Here is a 27,574-nt window from a genome sequence, read left to right as displayed (position 1 = left end):
TGTCCTTTTACCGTGCACGGCAGTTTCGCCGACCAGCGAACACAGAGCGCGCGACTACAACCCCCGTCGGTCTCTCCGCCCGCAACGACTGACTAGATTCTACCAGAACAGCACTTTCCAAAGAGAAACAAGAGAAACAAAGTCTGTGGCACACAGGTTTATTTAACAATATGGTATATAAGTACGAAATGAGCCATTTGAACCAGTTTGTACAGTGATTTCATTCTTATTTTCTGCATATTTACAGTCTAGCTGCATGATTTACATTAGAGATAGTTCATCATCAATTCAAGTTTAATGCAAGTGAGAAAATGATGCACAAAACCCTCTCTAAACACAAATCAGAAGTCAGACAAGTTAATTTCTCAACACAGTCAAAAGAGGTTCAAGACTTGATGAAAATTTCTTTTGCCTGCAGGAAAGACAAAGCAAGACAAATACTGGGCCCAGGCCTAAAAAGAACATTCCGGCACCTGTGAACATTAACAAGCTTCAAGACAGGTTTCTCTTAGACCTGCCTTTTGTGTTTGGGTGTGTGCAATAGTTCCTAGATCTATACAAATACATTTATCTCCCATAGACTCTGCAAACAGGAAAGAAATTAAGGCTTTCCCAAAGGCAGTCCTTTTGAAAAATGGCATATTAGAATAAATTATCCAGGAACAGAGAAACTGAGCAAGAGGTGAAATCTGGCAAAACAAATTCCCAGACAAATAATTTTACAGTCTTCTCAACACAAATATCATATTAATTTGAAAAGGTACAAAATAAAAAAAAAACATTTTTTGTTTTGAGAAGTTTTGTTAAAAAAGTCAATACCAGAGCATAACAAATGAAAAACAAAATTAAAACAACACCAAGACCAGGGCAAATTCTTGCATGGCTGGTCTGAACCAAAAAATATATTCTTTGTGTCTTTGTTGTCTTCTTTTCAACAGCAAGTATTAAATCACTCGCACTGTGTTGGAAGAAAAAGCAGTTCCTTGGTTTAAGGAAAGTTCACAGTCTGTAGGCCTCGTATGACTCATTTGTTTGTATTTATTTTAGCTTTTTACACCGGCAAGTACAAAACATTCTCAGTTGAAAACAGAACAAGGCCTTTCTTCTGTCCCAAAATGCTACAATCCTTCAACAAATTTCTCCAGCGTGTCTCCCGTCGCGTCACCCCCCATAACCATGTCATTGCTCAACCCTCCTCTGTTTGGTGTGTTGAGTTGCGGGAGCATGGCGCTCTGCTCTGGCGTTCCCATGTGTCTCTGCTCCATGGAGCCCGACATTGGGCCTCCAAGGCCCGGGTGTGGAGAGCTGGAGTGGTGGGCGCCGTGTTGGGGTGAGGGTTGGGGCTGTATCCTCGGGGAGGGACTGGAATGCGGGGGCTGCTGCGAGTGCGGACGGGGAGATTGCACTGGGGCTGGGGAGCGCACTTGGTTTCCCAGGGTGTTTGCCATTGTCTTGCCAGGTAAGTGAGCTCCTCCCTGGCCTTGGCTTTGGAGCATGTGAGGCTGTGGACTCATCGAGTTGGCCTGTGCCGGAGAGCCCATCTGCTGCTTTAACATCTGCTGTTGCTGCTGCTGCTGAAGGATGCGCTGCTGGATGTGGTTCTGGGGCCCGTCCATGCCCATGCCAGGTTGACCCATTTGAGATGCGGGAGGTATCGGCCCCATGGGTCCCCCACCACCTTGCATAACCATTTGCTGCTGCATGCGGAGCTGAGAGTAGTTTGCGGGCCCCGTCTGTTGCTGTTGGGGGAACTGACCGTGGCCCTGAGGCATCCCTCCCTGTTGCTGCTGCTGCATCGGCCCCCTGAGCGCCTGCTGCCTGCGGTACAGTGGGGAATTGCCGTTTTGAGCAGCATTCATCATCTGGCCTTGGGGGACCATGGTTGCCATGCCCTGGGACCCTGGCTGTTGAGGCTGCTGAGGTGCCATCACTGGCCTCTGCACCTGGTTAGCCATGGCTGCCATGGTCTGCATTCCCGTCTGTGACATGGCTTGTGCGCTCTGCTGCTGCGCCTGCTGCTGTTGGGTGGCCTGATACTTGGCTGTCCTTTGATTAATGAAAGCGGCCATGAGGCGGGGGTTGGACTTGAGGATGTTGAGGACCTGCTGTTGCTGCAGCGGGGAGCTGGGAGATTTGAGGGTGCGCAGTAGGTCCTGCAGGGCACTCGGAGCAATGTTACCAGGAATCCCCCGTTGCTGCTGTGGTGGCATTCCTTGCTGTGAAGGCCCCTGTGGAGGAATGACTCCAGGCATTTGGAGAACTTGTTGCTGAGGCATCATGGGCCTCTGCATAAGCTGGTTCTGCTGGGGCATGGGAGTCCCCTGAGCCTGCTGAGGGGCCAAAGGGCCATGTTGAGAAGGTACCTGTGGCTGATGACCCTGGGAATTCTGCATGGGGTTCTGCATCCCTGGACCCCATTGGCTCTGCTGCATAGCCTGCATCACCTGGGGGCCCCGTGGTCCCTGCATCATCTGCATCTGACCCGGCATAGGCCCCATCATTCGAGTGTGGTTCATGGGCATCCCATTCATAGCATAATTCTGTTGTTGTTGCTGTTGCTGCTGCTGCTGTTGCTGCTGCTGCTGTTGCTGATGCTTCGCCTTGGCTACCATCTGAATCTGTTTGGCCACCTTCAGTGCTGCCAGCAGTGGTTGCTGCTGTTGTTGTTGCTGCTGCTGCTGCTGCTGCTGTTGTTGATGTTGCTGTTGCTGTTGATGTTGCTGCTGTAGTTGCTGCTGTAGTTGCTGTTGCTGCTGCTGCAATTGTTGTTGTAGTTGTTGTTGATGATGTTGCTGTTGCTGCTGAGGCATGTTAGGCAGTGGCGACGCCTGCTGATGAAGAGGGGATGACTGAGGCCCTGGTTTGCCCTGCGGCACTGGTGTTGGGGGCTGGCTGCTGCGGCCATTGTTGGGGAAACCTTGGGACATATTGGCAGGGTTTGGTGGCTGCTGTTGCTGCTGCTGTTGTTGTTGTTGGGGCTGGTTGGGCATGGGCTGGGGGGTCTGTGGTGTATTAGGCTGCTGCACAGAGTTGGGGGTGTCGGGGCCAGCTGAAGTAGGTGGAGACGGCATGGGCATACCCCTTCCAGCCATGGTGGCCATCCTCCGGCGCATCATTTGAGCCTGCTGGAGCCTGTGCTGCAGCTGCTGCTGACGGAGTTTGTGCTTGATGTTGAGGCAAAAGGGAACAGGACACTTGTTCTCCTGACAATGCTTTGCGTGATAACAACACAAAGCAATGAGTTGCTTGCACACGGGGCAGCCACCGTTGGTCTTGCGCTTGCAGCCTTTGGTGTGTTGAACCACCCGCTTCATCTTCTGGCATGAAGGAAGAGAGCAGTTGGCATTGCGGCACTGGCAGGCATGGACCAGGGACTGGATGCAGCGCTGGATGCTGAGGCGGCGGCTCTCCTGCGGGCTCTTGGAGGCCTCTCCACCCTGCCCGTTGTCGTCGTCCAGACCGAGGCCCCACTTAACCATCTGGTGCTCGTGGCCCTTAGCGTTGTAGCAGTTAATGCATAGGTCATAATCCTGATGAAAGACAAGGAAGACCACATTAAGATGATGTTAGGATTCACATTTAATTTAGAACTAATACAGACCACTTAAACTAATTGTATGGGTAGTGGCATGATTCCTACCTCACAGACGGTGCAGTGCCAGCGAGTCTCTACGTGGTGCTTGCACTCATTGCAGGTGTACACAAAGCGGTCCTGGCCTTGGTTGTGCAGCTCAACCAACATGCACATCGTGCTCCATTTGCATCTTCTCAGTGAGCTGAACTCCCAGTGCTTGTCCCTGGCCAAAGTCAGAAAGGCATCCCGCCCATCCATCAGGTCACAGGTCAACAGAGGGTCCGGGTCCATGATGGGTGGCAGGGTATTAACGACTGGCCCGGCATGCAGGTGGATCACAAAAAACACCTGGTTGCAGGAAGGAGGAAACATGTTTAAACCTACCAGCTTGGCTTAATAGTCTCAAGAGTTCGAAATGACCAGTTTAGTCTCACACCTCCTTATGTTTCTCCATGGTGGCGTAGAGCTTCTGGGACAAGTCATTGGCTACGTTCGGCATTCCGGGCTTTTTCTTATTGGCTCGGCTGACGCTGCTCTTGTTTTTGTTGGTTTTCTTGTTATTCTTCTTTTTGGCATTTTTGCTGTCAGCTTGGGCCCCCTTGAAATAAGATTAACATGAAGGTTCACAAAAGCTGCACAACAGACAAGACGGTGTAATGCAGTAAATCGAGTGGTTGTAAAATGCAAGCTTTTATATAATAAGCACTTTAGGATGATACAATCTGGATTGAAACTGAGGTCCTAGCACAAGGCTGTTGGTTTTGGCATAACAAGAGCGTTCCTTTAAAAAGAAAAAAAGCTTTCAACGTGCTCAATCCAACTCACCTCTGGTGTCTCAGTGGAGGCCGTGTTTTCCTCCTTCTTCCTCTCCTCCTCCTCCTGCTCCAGCTCCTTGATGCTCTCCTCCAGTACATTAGGCCAAAAGTCACCCTCAAAGTAGGGCAGCTCATTGGCACTGGTTATCCGGTCTTCGGTTGCCTGTTTGAAAATGTCCTGAACCCCAACACAAGACGTCCATCAGGCAGGAGAGTAACAACTCTTATAGAACACGTCTGCGAGTTTCATTAAGTACAATTCAGAACAGCTTTTGAAGACCAATTCCAATGCGAAATGACCATTACAAGTGGAGAAGAAAAATAAATGTGGGCCCCATACAGTATAAACATAGTGATCCACAACCACAGAAAGATTTTTTTTTCTTTCTGAAAAATGTTGAAAATTGACAGGATTCTCTTGTAATTATGTCTAAAGGAAAAAAAAAAGTCTAAAATATAGATTACGGTTGTAGTTTTTCGATGTGTCAAACACCAGGGGGAGCCCTGCTTTACTACACGCTTTAGGACGGGAGACAGAGCATCAATAATACGATAAAGAACAGGGCCTTACTGACAACACTAATACTTTAAATACTATTAAAGATAATAAGTATTGCTAACTTCAATCAATTCCCATTGTATTATGCTTTTTTGTGTTATCTAATACAAACAATTAATAATTAAGACTACTTCATTAGACAATTCATCACCAGGGTTGACAGGGTTTACTTTTCAAAATGTATAACTGATATTTGGTTATCGGATTACTTCATTTTTGATGTGACTGTTACAGAATAAAGTTAATGATAATACATTTGTTCCATGTATATATTTCATTACATCTTCAAGCATTGGCCACTGTAAACCATCTTTTTATGAATCTTGTTAATACGGTTAAAGCGACAATAGCAAACAGAATAATTTCATAGCCAACAGTAAATAATTAATTAATAGAAATGATCAAGATAAAAAAATACTCATAAACCTAAACAGTTTGATAATCAGGCTGGTACTTTACACCAACTGTGGAGTTTACTCATGAGTTAATTAGTGTTATTTAAAGTAAAATCTATAGAATAATACTGTAAGGCATAACTGAGGAATCCCCCGGCAGTCACAAAGGCGTGATGATGTAACCCTTTACTGACCTTGTAATCGTGCAAGATCCTCTCAGCGAAAGCCTTGTCCAGCATCTTTCTGTACCACTCTTGGAGCCTCTTGGGCTTTGGGATCTTCTGGTCAACAGGGTGGCAGTGAAAAATGTAGTCATCTCCTTCACTGGGTGGGCAGGCCCAGATGTGACCCATCACATACCTGAGGGCAACAAGAGCTTTCATCCACTTGCAAGAATTATAATCGCAGCACTAGCTGAAACTTGTGGAGGCTACACAGTGTAAAGTTACTCTCAACCTACCCCAGTTTCTTCACATACTCCAGGTAGCCTATTAAGATCTCATGGTAAACTGCAGTCCTTAGCACACGTGGCCTGAAGAAGTGAATACTGTCGAGGTAGGATATGTAAACCCGCCTGCAAAGAAAATGAGAATATCATCAAAGGGCAACACGCACAGAACACCAAAATAAACTGAGGAAAGCAGCATGCTGAATCATGTTGGGGTTTTTTTTTCTGTCGTTCTACCTGGTATTTGGAAAGGGGCACTCTGAGCCGTACTCCTGAACGTGCATCCCAAAGAAACAAACGTCGACCCCGTCTATTTCCTCAAATGCAAAAAGTGCTTTGGTTCTGTAAGGGAAAGTCTCCACCATCTCGCCTGAGTCCACAAACCTAAGGGAACAGAGGCAAAGGTCAACTTGGAGGTTTTTTTTTTTTTTTTTCTAGAACAATTTGCATATTTTACAGAGGGATCATATCCATGCTCAGGTCTTTCATGTTTGTTTGCTTATTCGGCGATATATATTCATACGTTCAGCAGGAGAAGGTCACCACAATTAAGAGTTTATTTACACAATGAAGCGACATTGTGTGGATGTGTCCTGGTGACGTTGCATGTCATCCCCTTTGTCTCCTCTCATTTTCTGTCACATCTACGCTGTGTCAAATTTAGACTAAAATGCCAAACGTCTCCAACTGAGCTTGAATTTAAAAAAAAAAATCAGCCATACAATAAAAACCTAGATTATAAGTATATTATTCCACGTTTAACTAATGTTTTGCGAATCATGAAAGCCCTTCTCAGGTGAGACCGTCTGCAGGTGAGAACCTTACCTAGACTTCATGCCAGGCTTAATCTCCACATTTTTGTCGGAGCTGGCTACCACCCGGACAAACACCTCGCCAGCCTCAGGATGGTTTTGCCTTTTCAAGTACTTGTTCACTCTGTCCTCGATGTACGTTCCCAACCTGGTTGATTGCAGCCCTTTACAAAGGCCAGCGCAGACACAAGAACAAAATGCACTTAATATCATTCAAAGGTTATAATGACATTTGATGTTACTGTTCTGTTACCATGCCATGCATTCAACTTACTTCTGGCTGAAAACCTGTTCTCCTTTCTTGTTTTGCCAGACTTCTTCAGACAGTTGTCACAGATAAAGCTAGAAGAATGTAAGGTTTAACAGCAGTTTAGCATCCACGTGCACAAACAATTAAGAGTTCTGTAGTCTGGAAGATAAAATTATGTTGAGGTAGAACATGGACAGCATGTGTAACTGGCTGGATAGTTGTCAAACAAGCTGCAGAGAGACTTACCCTGTTGGCCAAATAACATCGTAGTGCAGCACGCAGATCTGATGCATCTTTCGTCCACAGTCTTTACATTCAACAAACCTGGCAAGGACAAAGGTTTCATTTTATTTGGGTCTTTCCATGCCAAAAGTAGGAAAGTCACTGCCACAACATCAACCAGAGTCAAATTCAACTACTACTACTCACGGTTCAGGGTCCAACATGTCATTTTTCTTCTTTTCAAACTGCTCTTTTGATATCATGCTGCACAACAACAAAAAGAAAAGACAACCAGGTTCAAGTTTGGTCCTGTGATGAAACCACACAAAAACGTTTGTTGCGAGATGATCCTTAGGTGGTGTTCGGGCCTGGTAACTTACGTCTGCGTCTGTGCCGGGTCATCTCCAAGGGTCACGCTGTTGCCCTGGATCTCGTTGAAGCACTTCTCACAGAAGTGATACCTGTGGGCAACAAGGCCATATTTAAGTCAAAGGTATTTCTGTATTAATTCTTTGGGAACTTACGGCGATACAATTCTCCTCCTAAAACAGCATAATTCTTATAAAGTTTCTGTCATAGCGAGTAGCTGCAATAATTGAATGGTGTTGCATTAGATTGATTTGAGGTGCAGTAGCATTTCTGCACAGCAGGGGGAGCTTTGGGTCCGGTTCATACGAGCAGACATACGAGGACAACACGGAACCAGATGATGCACATTCTGCTCGGCCAGAAGGTCCTCTTAGCGTTGTTGACTTGAATGGCTTCATAAAAGCATCACACTTTTACCTGTTCTGGTAGCTGTAGTAGGTGCCGTCCCTGGAAATGGTACACAACTGTTTGCCATAGCAACACAGCGTCTGGGGTGAGAACTCATACTGTGGACACATAGGAGAGAACGTTGACCTTCATGTCATTGTTGCAAACAGGTTGCGCTCACGTCTGCATCCACATTCAGGTAGAGGTAATGTGAAAGGACTAGATGGACATAGTAGGCAGAGTTTGGTGTTAAATTCCCATCTCGTTGGGTCTCACCTTCCTGCCGCAGCAGTAGCCCAAGCCCTGCATGACGGGATCGATCTCTGCTTCAAACACTTCTGCCAACTTGGTGCAGTACTTGTAGACGCGGGATGTTTTGCGGTTGTACAACCAGGCATTGTTGAACATGAGCCACACATCGTCCACATACTGCCACGGCTCCTGGTATTGACCCGTATCCAGCTTGCGCTTGATGGTAGACAAGTCAATGGGATTCTTCACAATATCAAAATAGTCCTGTAAAGCAGGAGAAGCACATTTGAGAATGAGGAAATCAAGCTGAATAGGGGTTTTTTTGTGGGCCTTGCAGGTTAAGAACTATTGTACGCGTTAGTGCTATCGTGGACACTCACAGGGATGCCGAGTAGCATGGGGTCTACAGGTTGTCTGAAGGGTAGTGACTCTGGGTCTTGCCTGTAGAGAGCCTCCAGTGTTGGCATTAAGGCTTGTCTCAACTCCTCTGGCTTGAAAACTGGACAGACAGTAACAATGTTATGCGACGCAAACGACATACAGGAGTGGTTACAAGTATCTGTACACGCACTTGGTTTGTAAGAAAAACAAACCTTGATATTAAAACGCGTTATTTTAGTGCCGTGACACAAGATCTTGTTACATACTGGTAACACATTGCTGTCTACAATCGATTTAGGTGCTCTTACTCTTTTTTCGGTTCTGAGGGCTGGAGCTGCTGGATGTGCCGTTGGCCCCACTTTCCTCCTCGTCTTTGGGTTCTGTCTTTATTTCCAGCTTCTTTATCTCAGTTTCCATCGGTTCCTGCTTTGGCTCTTTTGCATCTGGCTCCTCCTTCTTAGCCAGCAGGGGTTTGGTTTCATCATCCTGCCATATCAACATACGTTGACCAAGAGTTAATACGCTCTCCTACAGTAGCGAGTCCGGAAACAATCAAGTATAAAATACCTTTAACTTGTTTATTCTTTTTTTAAACTTTTTTGGACATGATATTGTGCAGTATTGGGTGTGGTGGACTGAGTTTGCAAAGCAGATCAAACAGCTAATGTCTTCTAGTCTGATTGACAGGAGACACGAGTGTGCTTCTTATAAATCACAACACACCTCCATTTTCACATCTGGCTGCTTCTTTCCAGACTTGTTGTCGTCGTCGTCGTCTTCTTCGTCTTTTACTTCAAGTTTGGCTTCAGCGCTGCCCGTGTCCGGCAGCGCCTGCTGGGAGCTCAGCTCAGCCACAGAGGCTGGGGTGGGCACTCGGTTATCGATGCTCGCTGCTGCCTGAGACAACTTCAAGGAGAGGAGGAAGAGAAAATGTCATCACAGTTCTGATAATAGTCACATTGGTTCACGAGCACGTCGAGGATCACCATTCAGTGATCCCCGACCCTTAAGGCTCTATGGTTTGTTTGACATGACAACCAGTGCGCTCACCGGTGTGCTGGGGTGCTGTGCCTGCACTGAGGTGGGCTGCTGCATTTGGCTGGGGGGTTCTGTCTGCAGCTGCAGGGGTGTGTTCGGCTGGGAGGGGTTAGGTGTGCCCTTAGCTGAGGGGGGGCCATGGAGGCTACTGGGGATGTGGGTCGGGGTGGAAGAGGGCCCACCGGTGGAGGCGGGGGTAGTGGGCCGGGGTGGCACTTGGGCCTGTGCAGAAGCGAGGTGCTGCTGCAGCTGCTGCAGGCTGGCAGAGGCACTGGGTGGAGGGGTAGCGCCAAGGGGAGGCTGGGCCGCGGGGCCACAGGGCAGCTGGGGGCCGTGAGCTCCCAGCGCATTCAGAGGGATGTTAGAGTTCTGTGGCTGCAGGGGTCAGAGAGGGATGCGCGCATTAGCACACCAGTACACACCACTCACAAAGCAGGCAACGTGCAGACACTCATAGGGCCACGTTCAGACAAGACAAATGCTGGGGGGCCCCGACAACGCTAGGAGCCCAAAGCGCAGCATAAATGTCCTCACCTGTGTGACAGCAGCCTGCGTTATGGGCGGACCCAAGCCTACATTCATCGCTCCGCCTGCAGCAGCAGGGAACTGGCCCTGTTGAAGGAACTGGCCCTGATTGGCCTGATGCGCCACCATGTTGTTAGCGTGACTACCCATCATTCCTTGAGTCTGAGGCATCCTTGACGGGGACATGCCCATCTGAGAAAGACCACAGAGATGAAACTGATGTAATCATGATCAAATGAAAAATGTGGTGCATCAGAAGACAGCGTGGCGACAAGAGGTTGGCCGGTTGATCAGGACATACAGAGAACTCCATACCGATTCTGTTGTGTCAAAACAGTAACAGACTATAAAATGAACAGTGAAATAGCGTAGGGCATTTGATAGTCAAGAGGAGCAAAGGGTGGAGCATTTCATTTTACTTTATTTTATTACTTGTGCACTGCTGTCTTGTCTATTGTCACACTGTCTACTGTCGCGCACCAACCGCCAAGACAAATTCCTTGTATGTTTGGCATATTTTGGTAATAAATGTTTCCTGATTCCTGAATGACTCCACAAACAAACAAGATAAGAAAAACGAGGGAAGAAACATGGAAAGGAAACATAGGAGAAAGATCTAACCGTTGGGACGGAGCTCATGTTCATTTGCTGTGGATGGTTCATGGGGGAGGGAGCACGTGCTCCAATAGGTGCCTGAGACATCTGCGCATTCTGCATTGCCATTGGGTTAAACTGATTGATTCCTGTGGGAACAGATACGCAGCATTATGCACTGGTTTATCGTACTTAGGAGTTGTAATTTAATAATCCTCCTCCTAGTGAGTTGGCAACGGCCCTGAACCAGCTCGTTTTAACGTATTATGCTTTAACTGGTTAAACGGGCTCAAAATCAGCTCGTTTTAACGTATTATGCTTTAAATGGTTAAACGGGCTCAACATCTTAACATCAGCTCGTTTTAACGTATTAAGCTTTAACTGGTTAAACGGGCTCAACGTCTTAACATTAGCGTAGCTTTTCCCTCAGAATGACTTAATAAACACCAACCTTGGGCAGCCTGCATACGATTCAATATCTGACTGGGCATGTTGGGCATAGGCACGGGTCCATCTGAGAGAAGAAAGGATAAAAAAACGTTCATTCATTTAACCTGCTTTCGGTAACAGAGTTGCTTTGTACTTTTATAAACTGCAGACCAGTTCGCTAGTAATCCCCTTGCCCCTTTTACATTTTGTCAGCCATAGTTTAGAGAGTTTGGGTACTTACTGGGAGACCGGACCCCCTGTCCAGGGCCCATGGCGTTGGACTGAGCCATTCCAGGTTGTTGAGGCCCAGCTGTGCCCACCATGCCAGGTTGTTTCTGCAGGCGTGAGCGCCTCTTTTCCTCCAACTCCTTCTGGATTTTGTAGATTTTCTCTGCCAGGAAGTGGTAATACTCATCCTAGTAAGTGGAAAGAAAAAGAAAACAGAAAAGAAACAGTTAAGCCTTAAATGATGTTATAGTACTCTCATCTCATAGCGAATAGACAAATATTGCTCTTGTCCCTCTGGTCATAATGGTGCGATCACTTATATTAGTATACAAGTATTATTAGTATATTAGTTACCCTGCTGTTAGCCGACTCGTACATGTCGCCCTCAACCTTGCGTGCGTACGCCACCAGGTTCTCCATTCGCCGGTCCTTCAGCGCTGCAGGGTCTGGGGTGGGGAATATGGCTTGTACACTGAAGAAGAAAGACAGCAGACACAACGCAGCATCAGTAAGGAGGACACCAACTTCTGTTTCTGTTTTCATATGACAGAATCAGAGTGTTTAGAACAAGACCGTTTCAATTTGTGGACTTACAGTTTGTGCACCAGATGGGTGCGCAGGTCCTGAGTGACGTGTTCATGCCAGGCCTTCCTTACCCCCGAAGAAGAGAGAGGGGTGGCGGCGGGCAGGTTTCCCATGCCTCCCACGACTGACCCATCCGGCATCAACTGACTAGAAAGACAGAAAGAAACGGTCATCTACAAAATAATGCTCATTAATAAATGAAATAACCGGCTGCTCCATCACACACACAAGGATCAAGCCAGCAGGGGCCGTGTTCCGCGTGACATATTAAGGATGAAAGGGCTCACTTGTTGAGTGTGGATGATAGCGAGGAGTCGGAGTGCATGCCGGCCTGGTCTGCAGAGGGGACACCCATGCCTCCTGCCAGCTGGTTCATCTGATTAGTGCCTGATGAACACATATAGTCTTTACAGAGGGTTTACAAGAAAAGGGTGTGACAACAAACATAGCCGATTCTCATTTCTACTTCTAAAATGGCAGCGGGGTCCGTGCGAGGTTATACCTAGTGAGTTCAGACTTCGCAGCTGCTGGTGCTGGGGACCCTGGGGGTTATGTTGAGGGGGTCCATGTCCCTGGCCAGGGGACTGGTTCCCGTACGGCAGGCCGAGGGCAGCGTAGGCCCTCTGCATGGAGCTGGGGTCGATGTGTGTGGCAGCGCTGTTGATGGCTGTGGCACTGGGCTGGCCAGGCCCCACAGTACTGATGGCGCTCTGCAGGCTTGCGCCAGGAGAACTTAGCATTGCTGGATGGAGAAGACAAGGTAAAGGAAGTTAAAATTTTTGGCAAAAATAAAAAAAAGAGCATTTAACCAATACAGTGCCAGAATTGAGAAGCAACAGCTACTTCCAGAGTTTCATCATTTGTAAACATCAAAACACTAATATATATATATATATATTTGCTACGAAACACAAATAATTAAGAAATCTGAAAAAACAAATTAGAATAACTGGCAATTCTGTATATTTATATATCAATGTGTGTACAAAGTAGATCAACAACAAAGCATAAATAAATAAATAAACATAAATGTTGAACTCTAAAAATACAAACACACATTTGTTTTTCTCCATAAACATTACATTTCACAAACAAATGTTCTGTGTGAGAGAAGAATGCATTCCTGAGCTTCCTCCCTCAATTTCCAATCCCTGCCATGCTCCCTGCTGTGTTGATTGCTGACAGGGAGCATGCTGCCTCTGTGGGGATTTAAATCTGTCATAGGCCCTTTCAGCCAATCAGGAAGCACGCTGTCCAAAGACCCTGCCCCTACTGATAGCAGGCCATGGAGCCCCTCCCCGCAGCGTCAGGTTACAGGTCCAGCCCTTCTAGAGGAATTCTCTCCCTGTTGGCGCTCTGGTCGGCACAGAGCTTTGGCAGAGACGCAGCCTGCAGGTGGCAGCACTTTATACACCAACTTGAGGCTCTCTGCCGAGTGACAACTGTCTTGTATAAACAGTTTGCAAGATGGAAGCGTTTATATTTCTTAATTTTATGAAAACAAATATCAAGCTACAATATAATTTAACTTTCAGCCTATTTACATTACATTACAGGTCATTTAGCAGACGCTTTTATCCAAAGCGACTTACATTACACTTTAAACCCATGGCTTTTTTTCACATTTTTGCCCGGGGAGCAATTAGGGGTTAGGTGTCTTGCTCAGGGACACTTTCGACATGGAACATGGGGCAGCCTGGAATCGAACCACCAACCTTGTGCTTCCCAGCACACCTTCTCTAACCCCTGCACCACGACGACACCATTTGTAATACTGGATGTGTAAATTAATAACAGCAAAGGGGATCGGCTGGAGTCACTCACGTTGCTGGTTCCTCTTGTCACTTGCATTCTTTAAAGGCAGGCAGACCGGACAGTCGTGCCGCGTGCAGTTCTTCCAGTGGGAGATGATCTGCCTGGATGATGCACAGTGAGCCACTGGGGAGGAAGGAAAGTGAAACAGAGACCCGGAGTGAGGTGTGGGAATTCAGTAATAAATTTCCAGGGGACATCGTAAAAGTTAAGGATTTAAATACATACTAAAATGTACTGAATTCATATTACGCCACATTATACACAACGGATGCTGACTCGGTAAAGAACAACATACTAAGCAGTCATTCAGTCAACCTGAAATACAGTGCAATGACAAACGTAATTTTGAACTGCTTTAGTACAATGTGCAAATAGCTATGTAAATGTGATTATACTCGTAAAACCATAAATTAATTTAGTTTAAGCATATTACATATAAATATCATAGTTCAAAGTGTATCGACTCTGGATGACGACGTCACTAACCCCGCAGCTGCCAGAGGGAAGCTGGTCGCCGCCAGCGTAGACAAGGAATATGAACCCAATGACACCCGTTTAAAAGAAGATTAAATTCAGGTTGGCTGATGTTGTCAATCATTTGGAGCATATCGCGTCAGGAGGGTTCACCGGTCGTCAGCCACATATACAGTAACAGTATTTCTGTATATCGTTAAATAATTCCACTAGGGACAGGATTGGTGCTCTATGAAGAGCTGGGGGCCACGGGCGCTTTTAGTACAACGAGCCATCACCGGCGTTTGCCGAGCTGTTCCTGTGGTGTGTAAAACCACTGGCATGGTTCCTCAGACCGCGAACTCATCTGTACATTAATCATAACTGGGTCCCCATCTTGGTCAGATTCTCACAGCGATTTATAGACTAAAGATAACTACATGCAAAAGAGTTGGCTCGGTGAGCGAGCGCAGTTGGCCCGTTGCGTGTCCCACATTCAAAAAGACGCCGCAGAGACACGGAACGCGTGGATTCAAAGCTAGATTGGTCATCGCATCCCTTTGCACTCACCCTGGCAGGACTTGCCGGCCTGGCAGTGGGTCATGTGGTTGAGGACGTTCTTCATGGTGCGGCAGTGGGGCAGAGTACAGGCCCTCACCTCCCCGTTGGCCTGCTCCCGCCGCTGGCACTTGTGTGCGTGGAGCAACAGGACCAGCTGCTGCTGAATGAGTTTGCGCTTCTCGGGGTCGGCCGTCGGGCCCGTCGACACGCCACCGGCCCCGGGGACCATACCCACCACCGCTACCTGCTGCTGCATCTGCGGGCCATCGCCATAGAAACACAGGTTAGGGACAGAATATCGGATTTTCCTCCACCAGGTAGGAAAAACCTAAAAACCTAATGTCCCGGAGGGGTTTGGAGATGTTGGAAAAAGAAATAACGGAGTGAAAATGAAGACGTAGAACCAAGTGGAGACAAGATGGCTTTGTTAAAATGCTAAAGATGTAAAATACATTTGGAGGGAGACTAATAAGAAGAAGAGCAAATTGGTTGAGGAGCAACAGCTATAAAGATCCAATTAGGCCCATTTCCTCTCCTACTGATTTGCATAGCTTAGGGCTGCGCCTTAAAAGACTCTCACTCTGTTCTTGACAGTTCAAATTCTAAAATGTTCAACAATAATAGAATGTACAGACTTTATACATTGCTCCTCCACAAATCAAATATTCATTTTTGGTTTCATTTTGAAAGCAGTGTCAATCATTTGTTGTAGCCATATGTACCACACGGGCTCATGCAGATAACGTTTATCGGCTGGCTTGACGCCTGATAGAGGGCGTAGATAAGCAGGGTTAGTATTGGAGACGCACTGAAACCACTTCACTCCAGTGGGTGCAAAGGGTTTGGACAGAGCCCGTAGTTCCCCTTACTGACATGAGGATGACATACGGATAATACCCAAATAATACTGTAGAATACTACTGTATATAGTCTTTGCGGAGACTGGAAAGCAGACGGTTTAAATTGTGCGTGCAACGGGTTTTCTGCCTTTCCAAATTTGAGACGAACCTCAAAATGGAAATCCATCTTTGTATCTCTTGTATTAAAAAAAAGGGGAAAGAAAAAAAAGAAAAAAAGCAACCACGTGCTAACATTGCCCATGCTTTGTCGCAAACCACAGCTTGAACACTTGAATGCAACCCAAGTTTTGTTGGGGGGTAAAAATACTTTGCAGAAGACACGTTTCACCGTTTACGATTGTGGCCGTTATAGCTTTGGCCGCGGCTCGTCAGCGCGGCACAGCGCGTTAGAAGTGCGCAAGATCCAATTGCTGACGCTTCCCCCGGGGGGTTGCAGTCATTGGGGCCCCTCAAACTTGAGATCCAGTCAGTAACGTCCAAATGACGTCTGCAAACCCCTCATTGGTCATCCACAAACCCCTCATTGGTCATCCACTCCGCTGTCAATGGAGATTAATACACAAGCCTATTTTTCGGCTCCAAATCTCGGTCTTCCCCCTCCCCCCACCCCGACATTGATATTGTGAATAGAGACGCATATTCCCAGGGACAGGAATAAGATCCAAGAAGACACTCACCAGGTTTGGCACACTCCCAGCTCCCTTCAGCTCAGTAGGGAATTGGGGCAGGTTGTTGGAAAGGGTCGCCTTGTTTTGGAGCTGTTGGGCGTTGACCCCCGCGGCCCCCATCTGCTGCACCCCGGACTGACCGTACTGCTGGCCAAACGGACCTCCAGACATCCCCATCTTTAGGAGACGAGCAGGTAAGAGGTCAGACAATTTGCCCGACAGGCAGCACATCGTCACAGCTCGTATATGTGAACTGAACTGAACCCTTTGTGTGAATGCGTGCACAAAGTACACGACCATCAATATGAATGAAGTGAAATGAGGTGTCCAAATATGATCAAGTGTTACGGTCCTGTGAGGGACATGAAACTGCAGAAGCATTGCAGAAGGGGAATTGGGTGTTTCATTTGATGAATGGGCTCAAGTTTGCAGTGGGAGCAACTGAACCACAAGTAAGGTTGTGTTTTTAAAGTCTTAATCTGTACGCAAGGTCAATGTATTTTTTTGGTATTTTATTTATTTTTCTACAAAAACAAATTCTATGTAGCCACATCATTGATTCTGTGGACTGCTGGTAATCTGGTCTGGTGAAGGGAATAATATAGGATACATTTATACACAGATATAAAAATAAAAAAAAGTCATACAAAGCATTAAACGTGAAGCTACCGAACTTCCTTTGAAGACATCGTTACATCAACAAAAACCTAGAAAATGAATAATTATATATAATAAGATATAATGCATCATTTGAATCAGAGGCAATAGTTGGGATTTCATAGGAAATCTATTCCGAAGCCTTTAGCGTGCGTCTGTCGGCTGCCTGCCCGTCTTCCTGCGTGCCGCCGAGGTTCCCGAGGCAGGCAGAGCAGCAGAAGGGAGGACACACACACACACACACACACACACACACACACACATCGGCTCGCTCAACTGCTGAGCAGAGCGCTGCACTGCCGCCAGCCTCCCCTCCTCCTCCCCTCCTCCCCCCCTCCGCTGCACAGAAACACAGATGCTTGCCTGCTGCCTCCCTCCCATTCACAAATAAGCACAGCCTCATCCTCCTCTAACAAACGGATTCTCCCACTTGATGTATTAACTAGGAGTGTGACAAGGGAAGGGAGGCTCTGTCACAAAGGACGGCCTGTAATGGAACCCCTCTCTTTTTTAATGTGTTTCTGTTCCTTCCTCTTACCTGCCTCCCTGAACCCATTTAAAAGAGAGAAACACTCTTCTAAAGATGATTTACGCCACTATTATCAAAGGCGGATGAAAAAAAGGTGTTGAATACGCATCCACCTCCTGACTAGGATTGTGATCGAGTGATGGATTACTCCATGTCACTATCAGAGAGGTGAAACAAAGTCTCAACAAATACATGATTTAAATCAGACACCGAGTTGCAATAGAATGTAATTCTATAATAAAAATTAGGGGGATTTATTTTATGCTAGCTAAGTTAATAAACTAAGGGCCTGGAAATACCTTCAGTGACAAGCTACAATTGTTTGCAATACATTTGCATGCGTTTATAGCATAAACTGTTGGAGAATAGTTTCATAATATAGGATCAACAAATTAAAAAATGCTCTTAAACATGAAAAGCAACCATTACTTCCTGAGGCTATTGACAAGAATTTACAATGTTCTTCTGCACAATCATACTTGTATTGTCCAGAAAGCAGAAACAAGACATGAACCAGATAAATTAATGAAACAAACAATAAGAATCTGTGACCTGCAAGACTACATCGCACTTTCAATGCAACCACCATAACTGCAAACTTCTCCTTTTATTGTTCTAATTTTAAAAGTCTAATTCTCTTTTTTTAATCATAACTTTTGGATGCCAAGAATAAACATAGACGGACCCAGCAGACGTAACTTGGTAAACTGAGTTTCCGGTTTTAACACATAATCTCAAAAGGTAAATTATGGATTTAACCTGCCTGTGCATTGTGGAAAGTGAAATAATTACCCTTTAAAAAAGGCATTGCACTTGCAGAAGTCAAACTGAAGTGAGAAACATGCCCTGCTGTTAAGTAGAACACTGGTAAACAAAGCAACCACATGTTAAACATCATCAATTGGAATCAAATTCATATTTACTTATTTTACCATTCATTTCTGCATTAATGTATATTAATGTCCTATGTTTTTAAGTGACAGCAAAGCCAAACAAATAAACACGTCACCCCCCCCTAGACACACACACAAATATTATGTTTCTCTGAAGGCAGCCATGCAACGTAAACATGATCCCTCCTTGCTAGACAAGTAGCTCCGACCGCTGCGCTGTGAAGCGACAACAGTTGTTACGGCCATGGTACGACGGTATATGAAAAATTCATGCCAGATTAAAACCAGTACACCACCAAGCCCTGAATCCAGATATCGAAATGTAATCGAAGGGTAATTTGTTTCCCTGTGCACTGACTGTCAAATAACTCCCCAATACACAGACCCACATTAAGCTATTGGTTGTTTTTGTACCACAACATAGGAGTTATAGGTCGAGCCTAAGCTTAGTCTGCATGGGAAAGGAGGGGCTTGTTTCATGTGGCAATGTCTGTTGAAATAATCTTTGTGACAACTGGTGCTGGTTTAACCTCGGTTTCCTGTCAAACCACAAAGACCAGACTATCTTAGTCACAGCAAAACAATTTCTCAAATTGAGCACGCCACGGTAAGTCTTCACGCTAAAGATATTCATGTATAAAAATACATCAGCCCATCAAGTGCCGTACGGTCCCAAATGATAACAAAGCTTAACTGTGCAGTACTACTATCGCTTAACTACAGTTTCTGCTGCAGCTGCATCGTTTGATTTACGAGGAATAGGAATCAGTGTTTCTGCTACCATTGAACAAGCTCCCCCCCCCTCCCCTCTCCCTAGAAAATCTAGAATTAATTATTTTTCTTCATACGATTGTCCGCTCCTCGTTTCGCCCGGCGGTTACGCCCAGACGAGGACGCGTGCGCCTGCTTGCAGCGGCGAACAGTAAGCGCGCGATTACCAGCCCCCTCCCCCATCAGACTCAACCCCCTTCAGTGGGGGACTGCTTCAAATGGAGGATCCAGGTAGAAGAGCAAATAAATAGAGAGTGAGGCGGAGATCACCGACGACAAGCCAGAGACGGGGGTGGGGGGGGGGGGGGTTTAGGCGGAGCCAGTAAGTCATTCTGGTCTTTCCCTCCACTTCTTCTGTTCCAATTTTAAATTAGGTTGCATTCAATGGAGTTTTAAAAAGGCATTTTTGCCTCAGAGCTAAATTAAAATTACTACTGGGAAATGGTGCATTTTAACCATATTATGATTTGTTCACAAATAATCTGTACGGAGATGTCTTCACAGAAATATCAAGTATCCAGCGGGCATTATGACCTGTTAACTTTACACTACCAGTGGCTGTAATAGTGGTGTAACAGAACCATTGTCGATCTGTGATACGGCACCAATCCCCCTCACTATTCGGCACGCGCGTGAACAGCGTATTAATAGTGTTGAAGTTTTAGTAATTCACAAATATTCAGTGAAAATGTGATCAGATTTTTTTATGGTACATCAGAAACAACAGGTATGTCTTTAAATTAACGAATGGACAACCAGTAACAGTTTCCTGTATACAGTTTATCGTAACCATGGTAGCACCACTAACGGCCAATGAACGCTTAGTTAAATCACAATTCCTTCGGGCAAGCAGATGAGAACTGGTCAAATGGTAACATGTGTTCATGTAGTGTGGGTGTACGAGATAAACTGATCGGTGCAAACAAGCTCTAAAAAAAAAGGATAAATTTTACTTAAATTTTGTCTTAATTCCCAAATTGTATTTTTCCTTTACTTATCAATAGGACACCGCCTCGTTTCATTACAAGAACCTAAATAAAAGGGGCAGATAGCTTGAGAAAGACTGCCTTAAAATGTAGTTTCAAGTAAATATCAATACTTTTCTCTTTGAAAAGCAAAAACCATTGGAAGATGAAAATTATTTGAATACATATTAGAATGTAGAATATTTGTTGATAGCCCTACTAACCACCATAGATTACAATAAAAAAAAGGAGAACTATTGCTTTTTGAAAAAGGAGAACTATTGCTTTTGAGTGCTTCCTAGCGAGGAAGCACTCACATAAAAATGACATCTACGTTTCCATATTTGTGAAAATGATAATGAGCACGAGGTAATCATAGCTCGTTAGCATCTGCTGCAAGGGTCCATTAAGTACTTTAAAGTTTAAAATCCAATTTGGATACATCTGACCAATAAGCAAATATAACATGACTGTTTTTTTATGTGCTGCACAGATTTTGATGATCTTTCATGCTCTGTTCTCATCTTTTTTCTTTACTGAGCGAACAACTCGTGGGACCAATTAAGCTGAAATGTTAACCTCACCTTATTCATGTTTCCAGCTTGCTGAGCAGTCAACGTGTTGTGTGCCCCCAACTGTGGCCCCCCTTGGGTGAGTGTCTCTGCCAGCACACTGCCTCCAGCACCAGGTCCGGCACCCACTTGTGGCCCCTGCATGCCTTGGCCTTGGTACTGCATGCCGGGTCTGCCCCGGCCCGCTGGTCCCAGAGCCCCATTCATCACTTGACCCGTCTGGCCCATGACCCCATGACCCTGCCCGCTGTTCAACATGGCCTGGTTGAAGCTCATGCCCCCATTTCCTTGTCCAGTGGGAGTCCCTCCTTTCTGGGCCTGGGGAGACTGGTGATTAGGAGAACCCTGCCGATGTGAACTTTTCCCAAGCACAGCGCCAAGCTGGCTTTCCACCATGCCTCCCTGCTGGGGGCTGAGAGAGTTGAGAACACCTCCCAAGATGGAGGAGCTTCCTGGTCGCAGAAGCTCAGACAGCTGCTTGTGTTTGGCTGCCGCATCAGGGGCGTTGGAGTTGAGACCAGGACCCCCACCGCCTGGACCGCCATTGGAGGACATTCCCAAGTCTCCATTAGGGATGAGCTCATCTGGGAGGTCGTCTTCCAGGTCAAAGAGAGATACAAGATCTAAAAAAAAAAAAAAAAAAAAAAAAAGACAGGGAAATGAAAATTAACCTTCATCATTGACTTTTAACTGATAATAACAGAACAAGTTACAAACCATCAAGTGCAGAGGAACCAATGGATTTGTTTCAAGAAAATAAATAAGTTTTCAAATCAGTGTAATCAATCATCAAAATAACCCCCTCGTAGGACCCTTGGTTTTAAGCCCAACTGTAACATGACATTGCTTTGTTTTCTACACATGTAGGTTAGGGAAAAAGAACCAAGAATCAGATATAAGAGGAAAAGTATATTGAGTCATCAACCCCTAAACCCAACATTGTGACTTTAAAGTAATTCAATTTGGATCAAAAACTACAATTATAGTGGCTAATTTGTGTAGTGACAATATGATGCACTACACAGTGTTTGTGTGGCCCCAGTGTCTAGATAGCCAAGAGATGCAACCATTAGACACCCAAAAAGATCCTGCCTAAAGCCCTACAAGGTAAACATGGCAGCAGTGTTCTTTCCTGGGCATCTGCCTAACAACTAAAAAACTGATCCGTCAGCAGACATGGTCGGTTGATGCATCTGTGCCTTTGCATAGTTCTTGTTACATTGCACTGTCAATAAAAAGGTGTATTTATTATTTTATTTGTTCACATTCTGATTCTAATGTCTTAATATTCTGAAGAATAAAACGTTCTTTGAAAGAGTGCACTATTATTATGCTTTTATATTGTCACTGTGTCAGTGGCATTAAATCGTCTGAGAATTACAAAATTACAAAAGGTTATCACAATTTTAGTGCAATATATCGCCCAGCCAAAAGTAGTTATGGTGACAGCCGTAGGTATCCGTACGAGTTACGGATCATCAGTATTTCGTTACTCCACTACTCCGGTCCGCACCTTTAACTCAACAGATACTCACTGCGTTATACCATGATACTAATATACCGTGACGGCATAGAACTACAAAATTTAACGCACTAACTTTTTAAAAAAAAAATTACTTGCAGACCTTTTTACTTATTTGATTGAAGCTTTTATCAGCCGCCTATGTATCATAACCATAATTGTTAAGTAAAGTTTACTATGTCCTTTTTTGAGAACCTCTATGTCCTCAAAACATTGACAACACCAAAGACCAGGTTGCCTTGTCCACTTTGGAAATCCAGACCTGGGTTTCTTCTCCATTGCTCACGAGAGAGCGAGCAGGTGTGGAAGGAGAAGTGTGGAATGAGCAGCACAGTTATGCTGCGTTCACACTGAAAGCAAAGCGAAGCCTTCACACGGTTGGTTGATTCTATGCAAAGTCAATGCACAGTTTAACTTAAATAGTCGCCCAGCGTTCGTCTCTGCTCCTCCCCGGAGACCGGTAGACAGGCGCTGGCACAGCTGAGATTAAACGCCTGTAGTTGGTGTCCGAACGAGAGATCAAGGGGACGACTCTTCAAGACCTGAGCTAATCTCCCTGGTCTTTGGGAGGGTAAAAACAAAACATTAAAAAAAGGAAGAACTCGTCTCAAGAAGTTGAGACATTCTTCTATCATGAGAAAGCTGTGGTCTCACTAAACCTGCAGACAGTTGAAATAACACCAACATTTAGAAAATCCCATTTAAAAGCTGAGGGAGCATGGTGCTTTCCACATATTTGATTGGCAGAACATTAGTAAAACGTTTAATGTGGTGCTTTAGAAGAGGTTTGATGACTTCAAGATGTGCAAAATTAGTGGCACTTGTAAAGCTGCCGCTGCAGTGATTTGCTGCACCGTGTTTAAGACGGCCGCAGCTATTCAGAGAAAATGACAGCGATTTCTGAGAGGGCAGAAACTGTCTTATCAGGCTCTCGCAGCCAGACAATGAAATTTACGGTCTACACCCGCAGGGTACGAGCATCTCGCTGCTGTGTGACAAAGGTGGAGAGCAGTGGGAGGGAACGGGGTGGATTTGAGCAGGCTCGTAATACAGCGCTGTTTGGATGGCGTCCGCTGCCACCCGCCGCTCTCATCGTCTCAACCTCTTCCACCTCAGATGACACCCATGATCCAGAGCATCGTCTGCCACCGCTTCGCCTTCGCAACGTTGGAATACTTGACGCCAGCTAAAGTGGCTGAATGACACTCAGCCGAGGGTTGGTGATCTTACACACATGCCAGAAAGAAGAGGAGCAGGAAACCCCCGACGGGTGAAGAGTAGGGTGGGTGGTGGCTGCCCGTTCCTTGCTGATGCTCCTCCCCAGCCAAAGATGAAAACAAGTCGGGCACTGGCCTGTGGCCACGAGCGCATACGGACACGAGACCTGAGCTCCATAAAAACTGTCAAACATTAACATCAAAAATAGTCTGCTAATCTGTGGCCGTGAGCGGAGACGTCTTTGCCAGCCAACAGATAGTGGAAAAGCTTTACCGATGACAGACATGGTTAAGTAAGCAAAGCCATCTAAGGGAAATTGTCACGATACCCCTTTGACAACACACAAAAAATAAATTGACATTACGCATTGGATCTTAAAAACAACCCAATACTTCATATTATAGAGTATCTATTATCGATCTATTGTTTTGAGGGCGGACTGACGGCTAGAGAATGAGGCTGCATGAAGAAGACGCAACAGGCTCAAAACTTCGCCATCACTACCGCGTAAAATTACCTTTAGATATTGATGGTAGAAATTAGGACTATTCAAGTGTTCCTACTGGGAAGTTGATTTACCCTTAAAAGAAAAGTACCCGCTGAGTTACAGATGAATATAACGAAAAGTATTTTTGCGCCCTGTGGCATCCTGTAAGGCCCGATCAGTCAGTCGGTCAATCAATCAATCAATCGCCATGGCGGTCGACCGCGGGAGCTTACAGAAAACTTGGTAGTGCTAATTAGAGGCCGTCGCTTACTAGCAGAAAACATTCAATTTTATTGAAAAAGCTCCAATCAGTGAAAGTCATCGGAGTAAGGTGACCAAGAATGCCAGGAATGGTTGTGAAGGTTCCATCTCTTCTGACAGATGTTTTGTTAATATCGATTTGGTTTTGCACTCGCGGTACGTGGCGGCATTGCTCCGACTCGTTCGCCCGACTACTACCCCCCCCCGTCACGTCGTTGATTGAAAAGTAGCTCTCGAGCCAAAAGGTGTGGCCACTCCTGCCTTGAGGGGCTCTGGAAAATAAAATTCCATTGTTTGGCCACTATGTAAAATTTTGCTCAAAGCCCGGCACCCTTTTTCGACATGGTCACGATAATTGGCTCTCCTCTCTTATTCCGCTTAAAGCCAAAATGTCCATTTGGGCTCATGCCACAAAATAAGAGCACTTTGTAACACGGCGGTCTCCCGCCTTCTCGTCACCCGACGGCGTCCACGCTGTGTGACGGAGCCCCGCCTCCGCTTCTGTCAAAAAGAACCGGACGGGACGGTAGAGGCGGCGCGATCGACTCAAATGTTGATGACGGTCATGTTTCTGTAAAAGGTGGATACGATATATCGCAGCACTAAAAATGGTCACGCTCATATCCAGATGTTGTGCGATAAGTCAATATATTGATTAACACAACAGGCCTAGACACAGAAAATAGAAAATGTAACAGTATATAAGTAGATTATAGCCAAATATAAATATGTAAGCTGCTTAATTTGTCTCGTCAGTTCAACTTACACATCAGCAGCTAGTGAAGCCATTAAATGCTCCCTCATGCCAAACTGTCAAATAGTTTCTCATTGAACTGAATGAGAAAATGTGTCCAAACTTTGGACTGGCACTGGACATTCAAATCTCTATGTGATGTAGAACCTGTGATTTCAGAGTCTACTTCTAAGGGAGCATCAGCAGCTATTCCTTCACTCGTATTACCAATAACAAAAGGAAGTCAAATAGTTTTGCAGTCCTGGTGGGACAAATGAAGGCCAAAAAGTAGAGCATCTCTCCCGGCGTCAAAAGTTTTAGATTCTCCACTAAAATGTCCAGTAAAAAACGATTGACCCGTCCTTCATTGACAGATTTACAAAACAATTGTCAGACTTGCCAGCAAACGCCTGTGGGGGAGAAGGGTGTCTATTATATTATACACGGAGTTTCTTCAGAAATGCACCTGTTGCGTAATAGTTGACAACTTAAAAAAAAAGACAAAAACGGCCACAGAAAAAAAATGTCCGCGGTGCACAAAAGGCTGACGAGGTGTACGATCCGTGAGGGACAAGTCCATAATGGACACAAACTCTTGTGCCGCTTCTGCACTGCTGGGTAGGAAATGAGGAGGACACAGAGTCCAATCCAGAAGGACACATGTTCCCCTGGGCCGAATAGCTTTTTTGAGCTTCTTTTCTTTCCAAAAGTGATTGAGAGACGATGTTTAGCTTTTATCTGTTGTTTTAAGAACCCGCGAGACGACTCGGGACACCGCCGAAGACTCCTGCATGTCCAATGTCAACGACTCAAGACCTCACATGTTATGTCGGCTTTCGTTTGCAAAAAGCACGAATACCCGAAGACCGACAAACGAGAATATGCGCTCCCCGTTTAAATGAGTAATTAATTAGTAAATTAATTTAAGTTGCATTATTGCAATTTAAGGACTTTTAAAAAAACAGGGTTTTAGGTTTAGTGAGACAGTTAACCTGTGATATTTGCAGCCAACTTACTTCCCCGTTGCTCTTTTCCTTAAAAAAAAAAAAAGTGCATGCACGCAGAATGAGAAAAGCTGCTGTGTGTGTTTAACGGCGTCCAGGCGTGATGCACGTAACGCGCACTGTGCGTTAGCACGTCCTCCTGGTCACGCTGTCACATTTGCAAAGCCATGTTTCCTTACCTGGGCCATCTGACACCGAGAGGGGGGAATTGAGCTTGGGTCGCTTTGCAATGGGGGGTCCGACCTCCAGCAGATTGTCAGCCATCCTGGTCGGAAAACGTTGTGAATGGATGATGATGATGGATCAGTCCACTTTGTCGGCTTCTGGCGCGTAATAACGGGTAACTTTTTCTTTACGTTGCGTGTAAAAAAAATATTAGCAATGTATCTGTAGTTTTTTTTCTTGACTGGCAGACTAGCGAAATGCTGCTGGGAGAAAAAATGGTTTCAAAAGAAAGGCAACAGCGCCACGCTCCGCCGCCGAAGATCAACCCATGATAATCCAACACCCAACACCCACATAATTATCCTCAATAATTACGTCCAGAAATTATTTAGCTTCAAGAAAAATAAATAAAAAATCAATCATAAAATATTACACAAGGCGTAAGTAGATCCCCTTCGCCGCCGATCGCCGGATTCACGTCCGTGCAGAATCATTTTTTTCGCAGTCGAAACGGGCAGCCATAAAATATTTCTCCGGCTTCAATAAAAAGAGCAAAATTCAAAAAATATTTTCTATGAGGTGGATTATTTTTGTCGTCGCTGTCTCCCGGTAAATCCAGCGTCTCGGGACGGAGATACGGCGAGAATCGGCGCTCGCTAAAAGGGAAATCAAATATACAGTGGGCTTTCGAGACGATAAATACCCGTGTAATCCTCACATGTTTGCATTAATTCTCTTCAGAAGAAGTAACACTTCGGATTTCTGCAAGAAAAAAGCCGTTTGAGCCCAATTTGAGGAGCTCCGGTCGGTTTTTAAAATTAATGCTCCCCCCGAAATCCCGATTCTGAGCCGCGTCAAGATGGCGGCTGTTGATTCCTCCGATACAAAAAAAAAAACTTTTTTTTTCTTCCCAGCTCGACCGCGGGGGGAGGAGGGGGAGGCGTCGCGCTATGACGTCCTGACGCAAACCTGTGCCACACCGTGCGTCATGGGGACGTACGCGAAGTTGCCTTTAGGGGCGGAATAACTCCCCTCCTCCGAAATATGAATAAGATTCATTTTTAACTGCTTTAAAACTTTTACAATATACAAGATACCACAAATAGAACATAGTAACTTTAGAGAGAACACTAATCACCGGAAATAATATCGCATTACATATGTGTATATATATATTTAAAACCTGTGATCCTTTAAAAGAATAAGAAATGCAAACAATGTAGAAAAATACTTGTGTAAACATTATATATATATATATATATATATATATATATATATATATATATATATATATATATATATATATATATATATATATATATATATATATAATTACTCGTATAGTATATAAATTCTGCATTTGAAAGTTTAGTTAATTTAATGTTGTAGCTGATTTGAGGTAAACGCCAATTTAATGTACTTGTGTTGTTACATTTTGTAATTGATTCTAGAACAATATTTTGTTTTTCACGATTGTATCTCATGTTTTGTATGTCAAACGTTAATCCTCCCCCCCCCCGAAAAACAATGTAAAACAATATAGCAGCATAATGTTAAATGCATAGTCTAAAACAGCA

General features: G+C 45.1%; 1 protein-coding gene across 3 annotated transcripts; it reads right to left on the bottom strand.

The window, feature by feature from the left end:
• Window positions 1–142: 142 nt before the first annotated feature.
• On the bottom strand, window positions 143–26,971 carry crebbpb (CREB binding lysine acetyltransferase b). Of its 3 annotated transcripts, XM_078083780.1 has the most exons (32): window positions 26,431–26,971; window positions 26,012–26,097; window positions 20,620–21,230; window positions 16,230–16,397; window positions 14,702–14,948; window positions 13,688–13,801; window positions 12,366–12,605; window positions 12,151–12,250; window positions 11,873–12,010; window positions 11,633–11,750; window positions 11,292–11,466; window positions 11,073–11,135; window positions 10,649–10,770; window positions 10,037–10,219; window positions 9,515–9,877; window positions 9,188–9,370; window positions 8,773–8,950; window positions 8,464–8,582; window positions 8,108–8,347; window positions 7,862–7,950; window positions 7,456–7,536; window positions 7,283–7,339; window positions 7,100–7,177; window positions 6,878–6,945; window positions 6,617–6,779; window positions 6,029–6,175; window positions 5,804–5,917; window positions 5,538–5,703; window positions 4,400–4,567; window positions 4,011–4,172; window positions 3,641–3,922; window positions 143–3,530 (listed from the first exon to the last, which is right to left on the bottom strand). In XM_078083780.1, exons 2-32 carry the CDS (start codon window positions 26,094–26,096, stop codon window positions 1,119–1,121), a joined length of 7,434 nt encoding a protein of 2,477 aa, XP_077939906.1. In that variant the 5' UTR covers window position 26,097; window positions 26,431–26,971; the 3' UTR covers window positions 143–1,118. The 3 variants fall into 3 exon arrangements, with proteins under 3 accessions (XP_077939906.1, XP_077939905.1, XP_077939907.1); XM_078083779.1 differs by having other exon boundaries at window positions 26,012–26,971; XM_078083781.1 differs by having other exon boundaries at window positions 6,617–6,767; window positions 26,012–26,971.
• Window positions 26,972–27,574: the final 603 nt, after the last annotated feature.

This window comes from Gasterosteus aculeatus, chromosome 11 (assembly GCF_964276395.1).
Source record: "Gasterosteus aculeatus chromosome 11, fGasAcu3.hap1.1, whole genome shotgun sequence".
Taxonomy (NCBI): domain Eukaryota; kingdom Metazoa; phylum Chordata; class Actinopteri; order Perciformes; family Gasterosteidae; genus Gasterosteus; species Gasterosteus aculeatus.
Note: the sequence above shows the minus strand (reverse complement) of the source record. Positions and strands in the feature narration are given on the sequence as shown.

Bases quoted from the DNA above. Each gene is read 5' to 3' on its own strand.
- crebbpb (XM_078083779.1), bottom strand. From the start codon at position 26,096: ATGGCTGACAATCTGCTGGAGGTCGGACCCCCCATTGCAAAGCGACCC. The intron at 12,251-12,365 runs GTATAACCTCGC...TGTGTTCATCAG, and splicing joins GCGAAGTCTGAACTCACTAG to GCACTAATCAGATGAACCAG. The intron at 8,348-8,463 runs GTGAGTGTCCAC...CCTGCTTTACAG, and splicing joins CCATGCTACTCGGCATCCCT to GACTATTTTGATATTGTGAA.